This window comes from Rhinolophus ferrumequinum, chromosome 13 (assembly GCF_004115265.2).
Source record: "Rhinolophus ferrumequinum isolate MPI-CBG mRhiFer1 chromosome 13, mRhiFer1_v1.p, whole genome shotgun sequence".
Lineage (NCBI taxonomy): Eukaryota > Metazoa > Chordata > Mammalia > Chiroptera > Rhinolophidae > Rhinolophus > Rhinolophus ferrumequinum.
Window position 1 is genome coordinate 5641704 of NC_046296.1, and position 12705 is coordinate 5654408.

Sequence of the window (12705 nt, forward strand, 5' to 3'; positions counted from 1 at the left end):
AGGTTCTCCTTTATTGTCATTGGGGGGGGGGGGCATTTCAGGGGAAAGAGAAGAAAAATGTGTGTGTACAGTCTGTCATATTTAACCAGAAGCTCCTAAAACCCATTTTTAACTAATTTCTCTAACACCAGCTTCTCAAAAGTGAAATTAGAAGATTGGAAAGAAATCACGAACGAGAGAAATCTGTAGCTAACCTGGAATACCTGAAGAATGTCTTGCTACAGTTCATTTTCCTAAAACCAGGTAGTGAAAGAGAGAGGCTGCTTCCTGTTATAGATACAATGTTGCAGCTCAGCCCTGAAGAAAAGGGAAAACTTGCTGCAATTGCTCAAGGTAGGTGAAGGAGTCTTATAACATACTTCTGTTTTACAACTTACACTAAATGTTGCCTTGTGGTTGAGACTCTGTGTGTGTACTTACACTCTTTTCCATGACACTATGACTTAAAATGATAACTTATGTTCATTTGAATGAGTTCTGTCATACGTGTAACCTATGACTAGATTTGGAAAGCTCACTTTTTAACACCGTACGGCAACTATAGTACATTTATATAATTTTTAACATGCAGCAAAATACTGTACAGTGTTTAAGTTTGAGCTTCTGGAGCTTCTTTGAGCTTCTAAGAAAATTGGATTTATAATCCTAGCATTAAGTTCTGTCAAAGAATCTGGTTTTGTTTTATATCACACTTTTTTAAACATGTGTTGGCTTGTCCTCATCTACTTCCCCCTCCCCTTCACCAACATCTATCCAAAAATAGTCCAGAGACAGCAGTCTTATGGCTCAACATTTGGTCTATGTCATATCTAACAGTCCATTTTTCCAGGCATATGCAGCTTTAAAGCTGTCCTATATTTAGAACTTAGATTTTCATGTCAAATTTAATACTGTGATTTCATAAACTCCTTTAGAATGATTCACATACAGCAGCTATAGTTACCTGATTTCAAACTGCATCTTAAGGATCATGGTTTCATGTTTGTTTTAATTTTAAAACATTTTGATTGTTGACATTTTCAAGCATACATGTTACTGAACCCAGGTTCGGTGCCGCTTGCTGTGTAAGACCCAGTAAGAGTTGGTGAGGAAAAAAGGTGTTTCCTTTATTCTGGATGCCGACAGCCAGGAAGATGATGGACTGCTGTCCTGAGAAATGCCACCTTCTATTAGCCGAGGATAATCAAGGGGTTTTATAGGCATACAAGTTGGGGGAGAACAAAGAGACGTGGGGGAATCAGTCAGGTAGGTTCAAGGGCTGAAGTCGCTTCCCAGGGTTTGATTTGTTTGAAGATTACGTTATCTCCAGACAGCCGGAGCTTTATGCGTCACAGTAAAAACTACAAGGGAGTTGCAAAATGGATTCCAGCTCCTGGGTACCCGAGGACTAAGGAATTACTCTTTTCCAGTTAGTGTTTTGCTGATTAACTGGATTAGTGAAGTATGTGTAGCCTGGAGAAAGGAAACAAAACAGAGTCATTAAATCACACAGTGAGGGGGAGAAACAAAGAGAAAACAACTGAATAGTAAACGAGGAGGTAAATCAAGCCATAGGCTAAGTTATTGATTTAAGTTTCACCCTTACATACAGAGAAAGTACTGTGATGTTCCTTGTAGGTGTCACCCATCTTTGACAGTTTTCAGCTCATGGGCAATAGTTTGACAACGGTAGGGCAGAGCTTGAGATTTTTTTTTTTTCTTATTGGGGAAGGGGAACAGGACTTAATTGGGGAACAGTGTACTTCCAGGACTTTTTTCCAAGTCAAGTTATTGTCCTTTCAGTCTTAGTTGTGGAGGGTGCCATTCAGCTTCAAGATGTTGTCCTTTCAGTCTTAGTTGTGGAGGGCGCAGCTCAGCTCCAGGTCCAGTTGCTGTTGCTAGTTGTAGGGGGCGCAGCCCACCATCCCTTGCAGGAGTCGAACTGGCAACCTTGTGGTTGAGAGGACGCGCTCCAACCAACTGAGCCATCCGGGAGCTCAGCTGCAGCTCAGCTCAAGGTGCCATGTTCCATCTTAGTTGCAGGGGGCGCTGCCTATCATCCCTTGTGGGACTCGAGGAGCTGAACCGGCAACCTTGTGGTTGAGAGCCCACTGGCCCATGTGGGATTCTAACCGGCAGCCTTCGGAGTTAGGAGCACGGAGCTCCAACCGCCTGAGCCACCAGGCCGGCTCCAGAGCTTGAGATTTTAAAGGAAATACCACACATATGATTTCCCCAGTGAATACTTCAACGTATACTGGATTCCCCTGTCATCTACATCCAGTTCATGTACAGTGTACCTGGGTTATCAAAAATGTCTTTTTGCAGTATCCCAAATAGGACTTACACATTGCATTTGGTTGATGTTCCCTAAGCTTTGTTTTGTTTTTGTTATCTAGCAATTCCGTGTTCCTTTCTGTAATGTCATGTATCAGTTGAAGAAAGTGGTCATTTGTCCTGTAGAAATCCTGTTCTGGTTTTGGCACTTCAAAATAGCATTTAACTTGTTCCAGTGTTGCCTATAAATAGGAACTTAGACCCATGATTAGATCCAGGTACAATTGAGTGGTGTAGGAGATCAAAATACCTTGTAGGTATTTTTGTATACTTTCTCAGATGTCCCATCAGTAGGCCCAACATGTCTAGTTGTCCCACTTTTGATGGCATTACCTCATCATGTTGGTGCTCTTTAACATGTTCCTCTATCCCCTGTAAGTCCTAATTAAACTAATACATCTAGAAAGTGGTCTTCAAAATGAGTGGATATCTGATCGTCTGGTATGATTATTAAAACTCAGTTTGCTGGGCTCCACCCCATGTTCTGTTTCAGTGGACTTAAGGTGGTACCCAAGAGTTTGCATTTTTAACAAGTTCCCAGGTGGTACTGATGCCCTGGAGACCTGGTCTGGCAGCCATGTCTTGAGAGCCCTGCTCTGGAGGGTGGGTAGAATTCAAGTTTAATATATTTTTTTAACAGGTATACTTCATAAATAGTGCTGATAGTTTCTTTGAATCTGATTTTTTTGTTTTTACAATACATCTTTCTAATGATAATTAATGATAGTAATCTCAGCCTTAATTGTAGGGTACATTATTAACTGAACCACAATAGCATTTTTGTCACAAGATCCAAAATAAGAAGTGTCCATTTTTAGTAATATCGTATTCCTAAAGGATAAATTTCCTTTTATATATTTTTATTCTATCAAAGCTAAAACTATTTTTTTCTTTGTAAAATTGATCAGGACTTTTTAGAAGTATATATACACACACACACACACACACACACACATATATACACATAAAATATACACATATATTTATATTTCAATTAAAACAGTTTTTAATAGAACAATATGATCTCAAAATATTTAGCATATCTAATGATCCTCTTTTTAAAGCCAAGAATGTTTAACGTAGTGTAGATATTACTAACACTCAAGTGGCTTCTATAAGTCGAGGGTCTATTGATCAATACAAGATCTCAAAGAGACTAGCCTGAGGGTCCCAGTGACACCAATGTTATTGATCATTCCACAGGGGATATATTTAGAAGTTCATTAGAAACCCAGAATTGTAAGATATACTTTGGCTAAGTCCTATAAATATGAAAGAAAACCCCACTTATTTAGTCTAAACTAGTTTACCTTTTAAAGGTTATTGAATTCATATCTCATATCTATGTGAGCAAATAAAAGAAAACTTACAAAAAACAAAACAGTTATGGTCTGGCAGTAGGTTTAGATATATAATATATGGCTTAAGAAAAGATGATTAAACTGGAAGATGAGTCAGAAAGAATTATTCAGAATTTAGCATGGAGAATCAAAAAATTAAAAACAGAACAGTGATGAAAAACATAGAAGATAGAATGATGACATCTAACATATAATTAATAATTGAAGTTGTAGAAGGAGAGAAAGAATTGGGTAGAAACAATATTTGAAGACAATGGCTGAAATTTTTCCAGAATTGCTGAAGGATATCCATCCACAGATATAAAAACTTCAATAAAATTTCAAGTAGGATAAATAAAAGGAAGTCTACCTCTAGTCACATAAAAGTGAAACTGCCCCCAAGAAAGGACCGACAAAAAAATCTCAAAAGCAGCCAGAGAAAGAAGACACAGTGCTTCGTTACCATTAAAGGAATAACAGGCTCACAATGGACTTTTCAACAGCATTAGTAGAATACTTTCTTCAGTGTGCTGTAAGAAATAACTGCCAACTTGGTAAAAATATTTTTGAAGATCTTTGCTGACAGACAGAAACTTTAAGAAGTCACCTCCTCTGGAAATTCTCAGCAATGTGCTTCATGCACAAGGAAAACTTTCTAGGTGGAAAGTCTGAGGTGCGAAAAGAAACATCATGGCAGAGGAAACTTGTCACCACGCTACAAATAGGGGTCCCGGGCCTTACCAGCCACAGCAAGGACATTTCTTGACCAAGGCCATGAAGATAACCTATGTTATGCATGTGTGGGTGCCAGAGAGAGAGTCTGAGATACTCTTCCTGGCACTGAAAGGAATGGGACCATAAAAGCAAAGAACACAAGTATCTCTTGTGTCCTTCATGTCCTTTGAAGCAATGTTTACAAGTTCTGATTTTGTGTAGAGTTTATACAGTATAATGGATTATGAAATTAATTTGGTGGATGATATCCAGAATATTTTTTTAAATAGAATAAGACAAACATCAGAATACATTGAATCTAGTAAGGGTAAGACTTGCTTCTTGAAACTCTCTAGGTATACGTGTGGATGTTGGTTGGCTGGCTGACTGTGTTGGTTCCTGATATAAATTTTTTTTTTCCTATGGGTTTGGGTTGCAAATATTTGAGAAACATTAGCGTAGGAAATAAAGTACGAGGTGTGATCAAAAAAAATATGGTGAGGGCCGGCCCGGTGGCTCAGGCGGTTAGAGCTCCATGCTCCTAACTCCGAAGGCTGCCGGTTTGATTCCCACATGGGCCAGTGGGCTCTCAACAACAAGGTTGCCGGTTCAATTCCTCAAGTCCCGCAAGGGATGGTGGGCTGTGCCCCCTGCAACTAGTAACGGCAACTGGACCGGGAGCTGAGCTGCGCCCTCTACAACTAAGACTGAAAGGACAATAACTTGAAGCTGAACGGCACCCTCCACAACTAAGATTGAAAGGACAACAGCTTGACTTGGAAAAAAAGTCCTGGAAGTACACACTGTTCCCTAATAAAGTCCTAAAAAAAAAAAAAAAAAAAACCATGGTGAATGTTTAAATTAAAAAAAAAATGTATTACAGTAAAAGACACATTGCCATTAATCCCCCTCAAAGTACTCTCCCACGCTTCAAACACACTCATCCCATCATTATTGCCACTTTTTGAAGCAGTTCTGGAAGTCCTCTTTCGTAAGTGTCTTTAGTTGCACTGTCCTGGCTGCCTCGATGTCCCAAATCGATTCAAAACGTTTACCTTTCATGGTCATTTTGACTTTGGGGAAGAGCCAGAAGTCACATGGTGCCAGATCCGGTGAATAAGGTAGATGAGGACACACTGTAATGTTTTTATTTGACAGAAATTGCTGTACCAGAAGCCATATGTGACATGGAAACTTTCCATTGTTACCACAAAATACAGTGAATGCTGCTGCGGGTGCCATCCAACAGAAAGGCAGGGATCCTCAATACGGGAAGCAGCATTTCAAACCTTGGTAACAGTATGTGACAAGTTTCACCTTGTTCGGTGCCGTTTGTAGGGTGTGAGCTCTGGTTGAGAGAAGGTGTGTTTTAAAGAATGCCATAAATCATCCTCCATCATGACAATGCTCCATGTCACACATCTCTTCTGGTATAAGGCAATTTCTGTCAAATAAAAACATAACGGTGTGTCCTCATCCACCTTATTCACCAGATCTGGCACTGTGTGACTTCTGGCTCTACCCCAAAATCAAAATGATTCAGGACATTGAGGCTGCCAGGACAGTGCAACTAAAGACACACTCATGAAAGAGGACTTCCAGAACTGCATCAGAAAGTGGCAAGAACGATGGGATAAGTGATTGAAGTGAGGGGGAGTATTTTGAGGTAGATTAATGGGAACATGTCTTTTACTGTAATAAATGTGTTTTTTTTTTAATTTAATCATTCACCATATTTGGTCACACCTCGTAGGTTGTCCAACTTTGACAAACGACATCAACTTCCTTGTAGTAGGTTCCCATTAAGGGCCCAACTTGTATCCCAAGCAAATATCATGAGCTGCTAGTAGCTGCCTGTTGCATCTCTCTGTAAGGTAGAACAAAGTGCCACATTAGTCCCAAAACAAGTAACGTGAAAGAGACGAAGAAGTGTAGATTGTTGCTCTCCTTGCAGTGCAAACGTTAACTCACCCTGTTCCCTGCACATTAGATCCCAGCACAGCTCACAGATTGCATGTTCTACTTGAGATACGACTTGTGATAAGTCAGCTTGGCTTCCCAAATAAGTTCGTAATTAATACAAAGATAAAACCAGACAGTGAACAGAAAAAGAAATGAAAGTGGTCTGTAAACTATAGAAAGAGTATCTCCATTTAAAATTTGGAAAATGCTACTCTGAATGAGATCCAAATGTGGGGTATATATATGTCTGTAAACAGGTGTCTGGAAGGGTATGTACTAAATTTAATGATGGTTACTTCTGGGGAGGGGAGGGAGAGTGAAGGATAGGACATGTAATGAAAAGAGATGTTTACTTTTTTTAGGGTTGTAAAACTTTCAAATCATATATATTAATATTACAAATCATATTAAGAAGAAAACAATAAAGACCATTTCTGAAATTTTCCTGAAAGCCCAGAATTTTTCTGAACTTCCAGACAATTTATTTGTGTTGATCATTAAAAAAAGATAAAAAGAGTAATTGGAACATTCAATACAAAATGATGCAACCGTGTTGGAAAAGTTTGGCATTTTTAATAAAGTTAAACATACATTCATTTTACAACAATAGTCCCAAGGTATTTATCCAAAAGAAATAAAAACCTAGGTCTACACGAAAAAATGCACAAACTTCGTGAACATACTAAAATACCACTGAATTATATACTTTACGAAGGTGAATTTTATGGTATGCTGAATTCGTTTTCAAAAATTTTAAATTAAAAACCTGTGCACAAATGTTTACAGCAGCTTTATTTTAAATTGCTAAAAACTAGAAACAACTTAAGTATCCTTCATTGGTAAATGAATAAACAGCAGGGAATACTATTCAGCAGTAAAAAGGAATGAACTGACACCCACAGCAACGTGGATTATTCTGAGATGCATTGTGCTAAGTGAAAGAAGCCAGATTTAAAAAGACTATATATGATGTGGTTCTGTTTATATGAGTTTCTGGAAGAGACAAAGCTATAAGGACAGAAAACAGATCAGTGATTGCAAATGAGTGGGGGGGGGTGCTGACTAAAAAGGGTCAGGAGAGAACTTTGAGGTGGTGGAAATGGGTTTATACCTTGGTTGGGGTGGTGGTGCTTTACCTAAAAAGGGTGAATTTTACTGTAAGTAAATTATACCTCAATGAGCCTGATTTTTAAATGAATAGTAAAAAGTTGTTTAGGGTTTGTGTTGGTTTGGTTTTGAGATTTACCATAAATCTCTTGATTTTAAATTCTAAGTTAAGTTATGGAAAGGCTTCTGTTTTAAAATATAAAAGATTCCCCTTATTTTCAAAAATACTTAATTGTGCTGGGGGCTTTATTTTGGAATTAACAGTAAAGAAAGACAATGAATACTGAAAGTTCAAGGACGGACAGATTCGTAATATTGAAGTGTGGTTATGAGAAGATTAATACATATTTTTTTAATTCCCAAAGGTGAGGAAGAAAATGCTTCCCGTTCTTCCGGATGGGCATCCTACCTGCACAGTTGGTCTGGACTTCGGTAGATTGATGGAAAGAACATTATTTATTAAAACCAAATCGAATCTATTTAGCAAAAAAGGTTCACATCCACTGCTGTGATTCTTTTGTCAAAAAGTGTGTATATATCCACATCTGTGCATATTTGTACATACATATGTCACATATATTTAAAAAGTCTCACCTTGAAGTAAAAGTCCAACAGCCCGAAGTGTTGCTACCAGTCCACAGCCCTTTGTCTCTCATCTCCCAAGCATGCTGCTGGGTGAAGACACCGGGAATGAATGCACTCCCTTCTCTGGAACCTCAGGACCCGCCTATTTCCGGGCAGTACTGTGAAGTTTGACATTAAACTAAATTTTGGTACCGTACCAACTTGAATTTAGGCTTTTAAAATAATGTTGCAAGAATATTGATCGCAAGGTCAGACTTACAGATTTTTAGTTACAAATTATTTTTTAAAAATTTAATTAGAACATGAAGGAATATGCTTTATTGGTAAAGTTGGTGTTTTTAAGGGACTATAAGGTAAATATGCCACAGTTCATTATGAGACTGAGTTAAAATATAATTTATGTAGTTATTTACTTTAAAGGGAACTGTTCTTTTTTTCTCTAAAGTAAATTATGTCAGAACTCATTGTGTTGTGAGAAGCCCCACAATCGGCTGGTGTAACACTGAATGTGAACAGATGGGACCACCTCGTTACCTTGGAGTGATTTCACGTTGTCTCTCCAGGCTCTTGTTATGGTTCACCTACTTCTAAGCCATGAGTCTAGTCTGAGAATTCTTTCCATCTCCCCAAATAAGAATATATCAGAACATTGACTGTATTACTCAGCGTTTTATCTAAATATGAAACTGGTGCTTCCCATGTTTCAGCAGATCATGTCATCCTATAAGTTTTCCATCAGAAGGGATTTTAGAGACATCTTAGAGATCAGTGCTACATTTTCACAGTTCTTGTGCAATGGTGTACGCCCCTGATGCCTCCGAATATATTTTATTGACTAGATCAAACTTCTGTTCTTAAGTCATAAATGTAAGAATTCTGTTTTAATATTTGTTTAAAAAATCACCACACAGTGTGTTCTATGAAGTTCTTTCTTAAGCCTTCCACTTTATATTCTAATTTTCAGTCTCAGCTGGTGAACTGACTTTGTTCTTCGGTTACTCAGAACATTGGCTTCCAATTTAATTTAACTGACATTTGCTGCTGAGTTTGCATGTTGAGTTTGTTCTTTAATAAATACCTTGAATATCTGTCTTTCCTGTTATAGAAGAACAGACCTAACTAGTGAATGTATTAATAAAAATGCATCTATTTCAAAGCTGGCTTTAAAAGTTTAGTTTTTTTACTTTATAAACTGTGAATATAAGTATGCCAGCAGCATACAATGTAACTGTAATAGTATTTAAATAAATATCACTTTGTCTTTAAGTCAAGGTCTTTTTGAAGTCTATATAAACTTGTTTTGAAATACAGTCTCCACTTACGAATGTAATAAAAATACCTTTTGCATGATTAAAAAATTATTACTTTGATTACAAAAGAAATATTCTTTCATCGTTTTAGCAATGAGAGGAAATGTAATGATTATTTTAATATTTCTATTAAATACGTTTAACTGTATATTGTATTTTTATGACTATTCTTTTCCTTTTAGACACTGACTCTTTGGGGTTTTAAATTAGTCTATGTATTGGAATTGCTAATTCCTTTACTACCATCTAGACCTTTGGGACCTAGAATATCAGGTCCTTGAGAGAAAGAGATTGACCTTTCGGTACATGATGTGTGTAGACCATGGGACCTGCCATGTCTGACATCCATCTTCCAGCGGATCCTGCAAGCCACGCTTACCCTTTCCTTGGGCCCCTCAGGTTCCAGCCTCCTCTGTGATTTAAGGCATCTCTTGTACATAGTGAGCTTTGCTTGTACTCCAAGCAGCGTAAGATCGAGAATTATAGTCCTTTAAACAAACTTTGAGAATTACATTCTTTTTTTTAATGTTTCAGGTGTACAAAGCAACATAATAGTTAGACATTTACACCCCTCACAGTGATAACCCCCCAATGTATCCCTCTGACACTGTATATAGCTGTTACAATACCATGACTATATTCCCTATGCTGTACTTAATATCCTGTACATATATATATATATACACACATACATATATATATATATATATATATATATATATATATATATATATATATTTATAGCTGACATTGAATATTATTCTACTTCAACTTCGGTTGTACAGTACAGTGGTCAGGTATCTACACAGTCTATGAAGTGATTCCGCCTGATAAGTTCATCTGGCACCCTATGTAATCTTTACAACATTATTGATTACATTCCCCATACTGTATTTCATATCCCCGTGACTATATTGTGACTACAAATTTGTACTTTCTAATCTCTTCACCTTTTCCCCCCTCCCATCTCTTACCATTTGCAACTACATGGATGGACCTAGAGAATATTATGCTAAATGAAATAAGACAGACTGGGAAAGACACATACCATATGACCACACTTATATGTGGAATCTAAAGAACAATAAATGAGCAAACAAAACAGAGACTCAAATACAGAGAAAAAACTGAGAATTACATTCTTTTAAACATGTTCTGTCAGAAGTGTAACCAAGCCACTTACTAGCAAAGGTAAGACTTTGCTAAAGGCACACAGTATTATTGTATTTTTTATATTTTTATTTTTTTAAACTTTTATTTATTTTAAGTGTGTTTTTCCAGGACCCATCAGCTCCAAGTCAAGTAGTTGATTCAATCTAGTGGAAGGTGCAGCTCACAGTGGCCCATATGGGGATCGAACTGGCTACCTTGTTCTAACCAACTGTGCTAACTGGCCGCCCCCAGTATTCTTTTTAAAACCCACATTAGCTAATGATGTAGCTGGAAATACGTGGTATTCAGGAGTGTGAAGTCATCCATAAAAACACAATTTTGATATTTGGTGGACGGCACAACAGACAACAAAAATAAACTTATATTTTGGTACCTGAAAATTAGCTATTGCTTCAAAATTAATACACAACAAGGGAAACAACCTGATACTGATACAACTTTGCAGGTGTCTTTGAGCTAATTTTCACCCATGGTGTTAAAAAGCATTTAGTTACTTATGTATAAGTTATATATGGAAGGAAAATCTTTTTCACCTGCATTCAACATGTGATTACAAGGGAAGAAAAGTCAGGTTATGGCCTTCAAATTGTTAACTTTAAAAATACAGTTTTGTGTGAACAGAACACTGAATGTGGTGAGAAAATAACGATTTTAGTTTCAATAATGGAAGTGACCACCCTGGTTTCCCTTTGAGGATGGGCTCTGAACCCACGCAGTGGTTACCTGTCCAGATCTCTGCCCAGCATTTACAATAACAATCCCCTCAACCCCTGCCTCTCTCTGGGAACTTTTGCCCCACCACCATACAAAGGGTCAGGTAGACCCAACCATAATCAACTGAATGAGATACAGAGCCCTAACCCAAGCCGAATCAATTAGATTCAGGAATGTGGGTTTGGGACTACAGACTCAAGTTAGCATCTTCATATAACTGGCATTGTGACATGTTAAATGTAGGAGCTCTGAAATAACCAGGAACAGCAGAGAAAGCCCACCATTGACAAGAGTGTAAAGAAGGCTAAGGTGACTCGCAGAGATAAGAGAAACATGGGGTGAGAATTCCGGGAGCCTTCAATACTGCTTCTAATCCCTGAGATGGGAATTCTATACAATGTCCCTGCATCCTCATAGTAAATGTCCTACATGTGCTGTGAGAGTGACTGTCAGGTGTCTGGAGCACAGTATAATGGTAAAAGGATGAACTCTGCACTCAGGCCTGGAAACAATGTGTACTTCGCTACTGACTGACTCCAGCACGTTCCTCTTGGCTGCTTTGAGCCCCCATTGCCTTATCTGCAAAAGGAACACAACACATTGCAGACATACCTCGGAGAGGTTGCCGGCACACCTCCAAACCATCACAAAGAGAATATTGGAATAAAGTGAGTCATGTGAATTCTTTGGTTTCCCAGGGCATCCTCATAGTCAACTTTATGTAAAAGTTATGTTTACACTATACTGTACTGTATTAAGTGCGAGTAGCATTATGTGTTAAAAATACCTACTTAATTTAAAAATACTTAAAAAAAATACTGCTAAAAAATGATAACTATCATCTGAGCTTGTTGTAAAAATGGCGACGGTAGACTTACTTGACACAAGGTTACCACAAACCTTCAATTTGTAAAAAATGCAATGTCTTTGAAGTGCAATCAAGCAAAGAGCAATAAAATGAGGTATTCCTGTACTCACATAATCGTAGCTATTAAGTGACATAATAAAACCCCAACAGAGTAGGCACTCCAATGCTAATTCCCCCTTTTGAAATGTTATCTTCATATTTTCTCTGCCTGTGGAAAGCTTTACCAGTTTACCACATTGTTTCCTGTCCCTGGCCCTTACCTCAGTGCATGGCACATAGCACTCAATGAATGTACTTAATGAGTAAGTGATTTAATTAATCAGTAAATTAATGTTACTCACTCTTCCTCCTTCCTGCCTTGAAAGTAGATGTGCTGCCTGGAGCTGTGGCAACTATGTTGTTACCTAGAGGCAACAGTTAAGCTAAGAATGGTGGATTTTAAAGAATTTGTGTTAATTCTTGTTGATGAACTATCCCTGATCTATCTCAGATTTCTTGTTTTTGAAAGAAATAAATGCTTATTTGTATAATTTCTGTTACCACTGACATTTCTAATTTTCAAATAAGAGTAATAATCTCATTATATTAAATGAAAAAAATGCGGGTAAGAGGCTGA

At 37.6% G+C, this 12705-nt stretch overlaps 1 protein-coding gene across 1 annotated transcript in view; it reads left to right on the forward strand.

Moving 5' to 3' along the window:
- GCC2 (GRIP and coiled-coil domain containing 2) overlaps nt 1–9361 on the forward strand; it is a 56763-nt gene extending 47402 nt beyond the window's left edge. The window contains exons 22-23 of the mRNA XM_033125206.1: nt 132–333; nt 7805–9361. Of these exons, the coding sequence (XP_032981097.1) occupies nt 132–333; nt 7805–7875 (273 nt within the window). The 3' untranslated portion in view covers nt 7876–9361. The remainder of the gene's footprint in view (nt 1–131; nt 334–7804) is intronic.
- Nucleotides 9362–12705: the final 3344 nt, after the last annotated feature.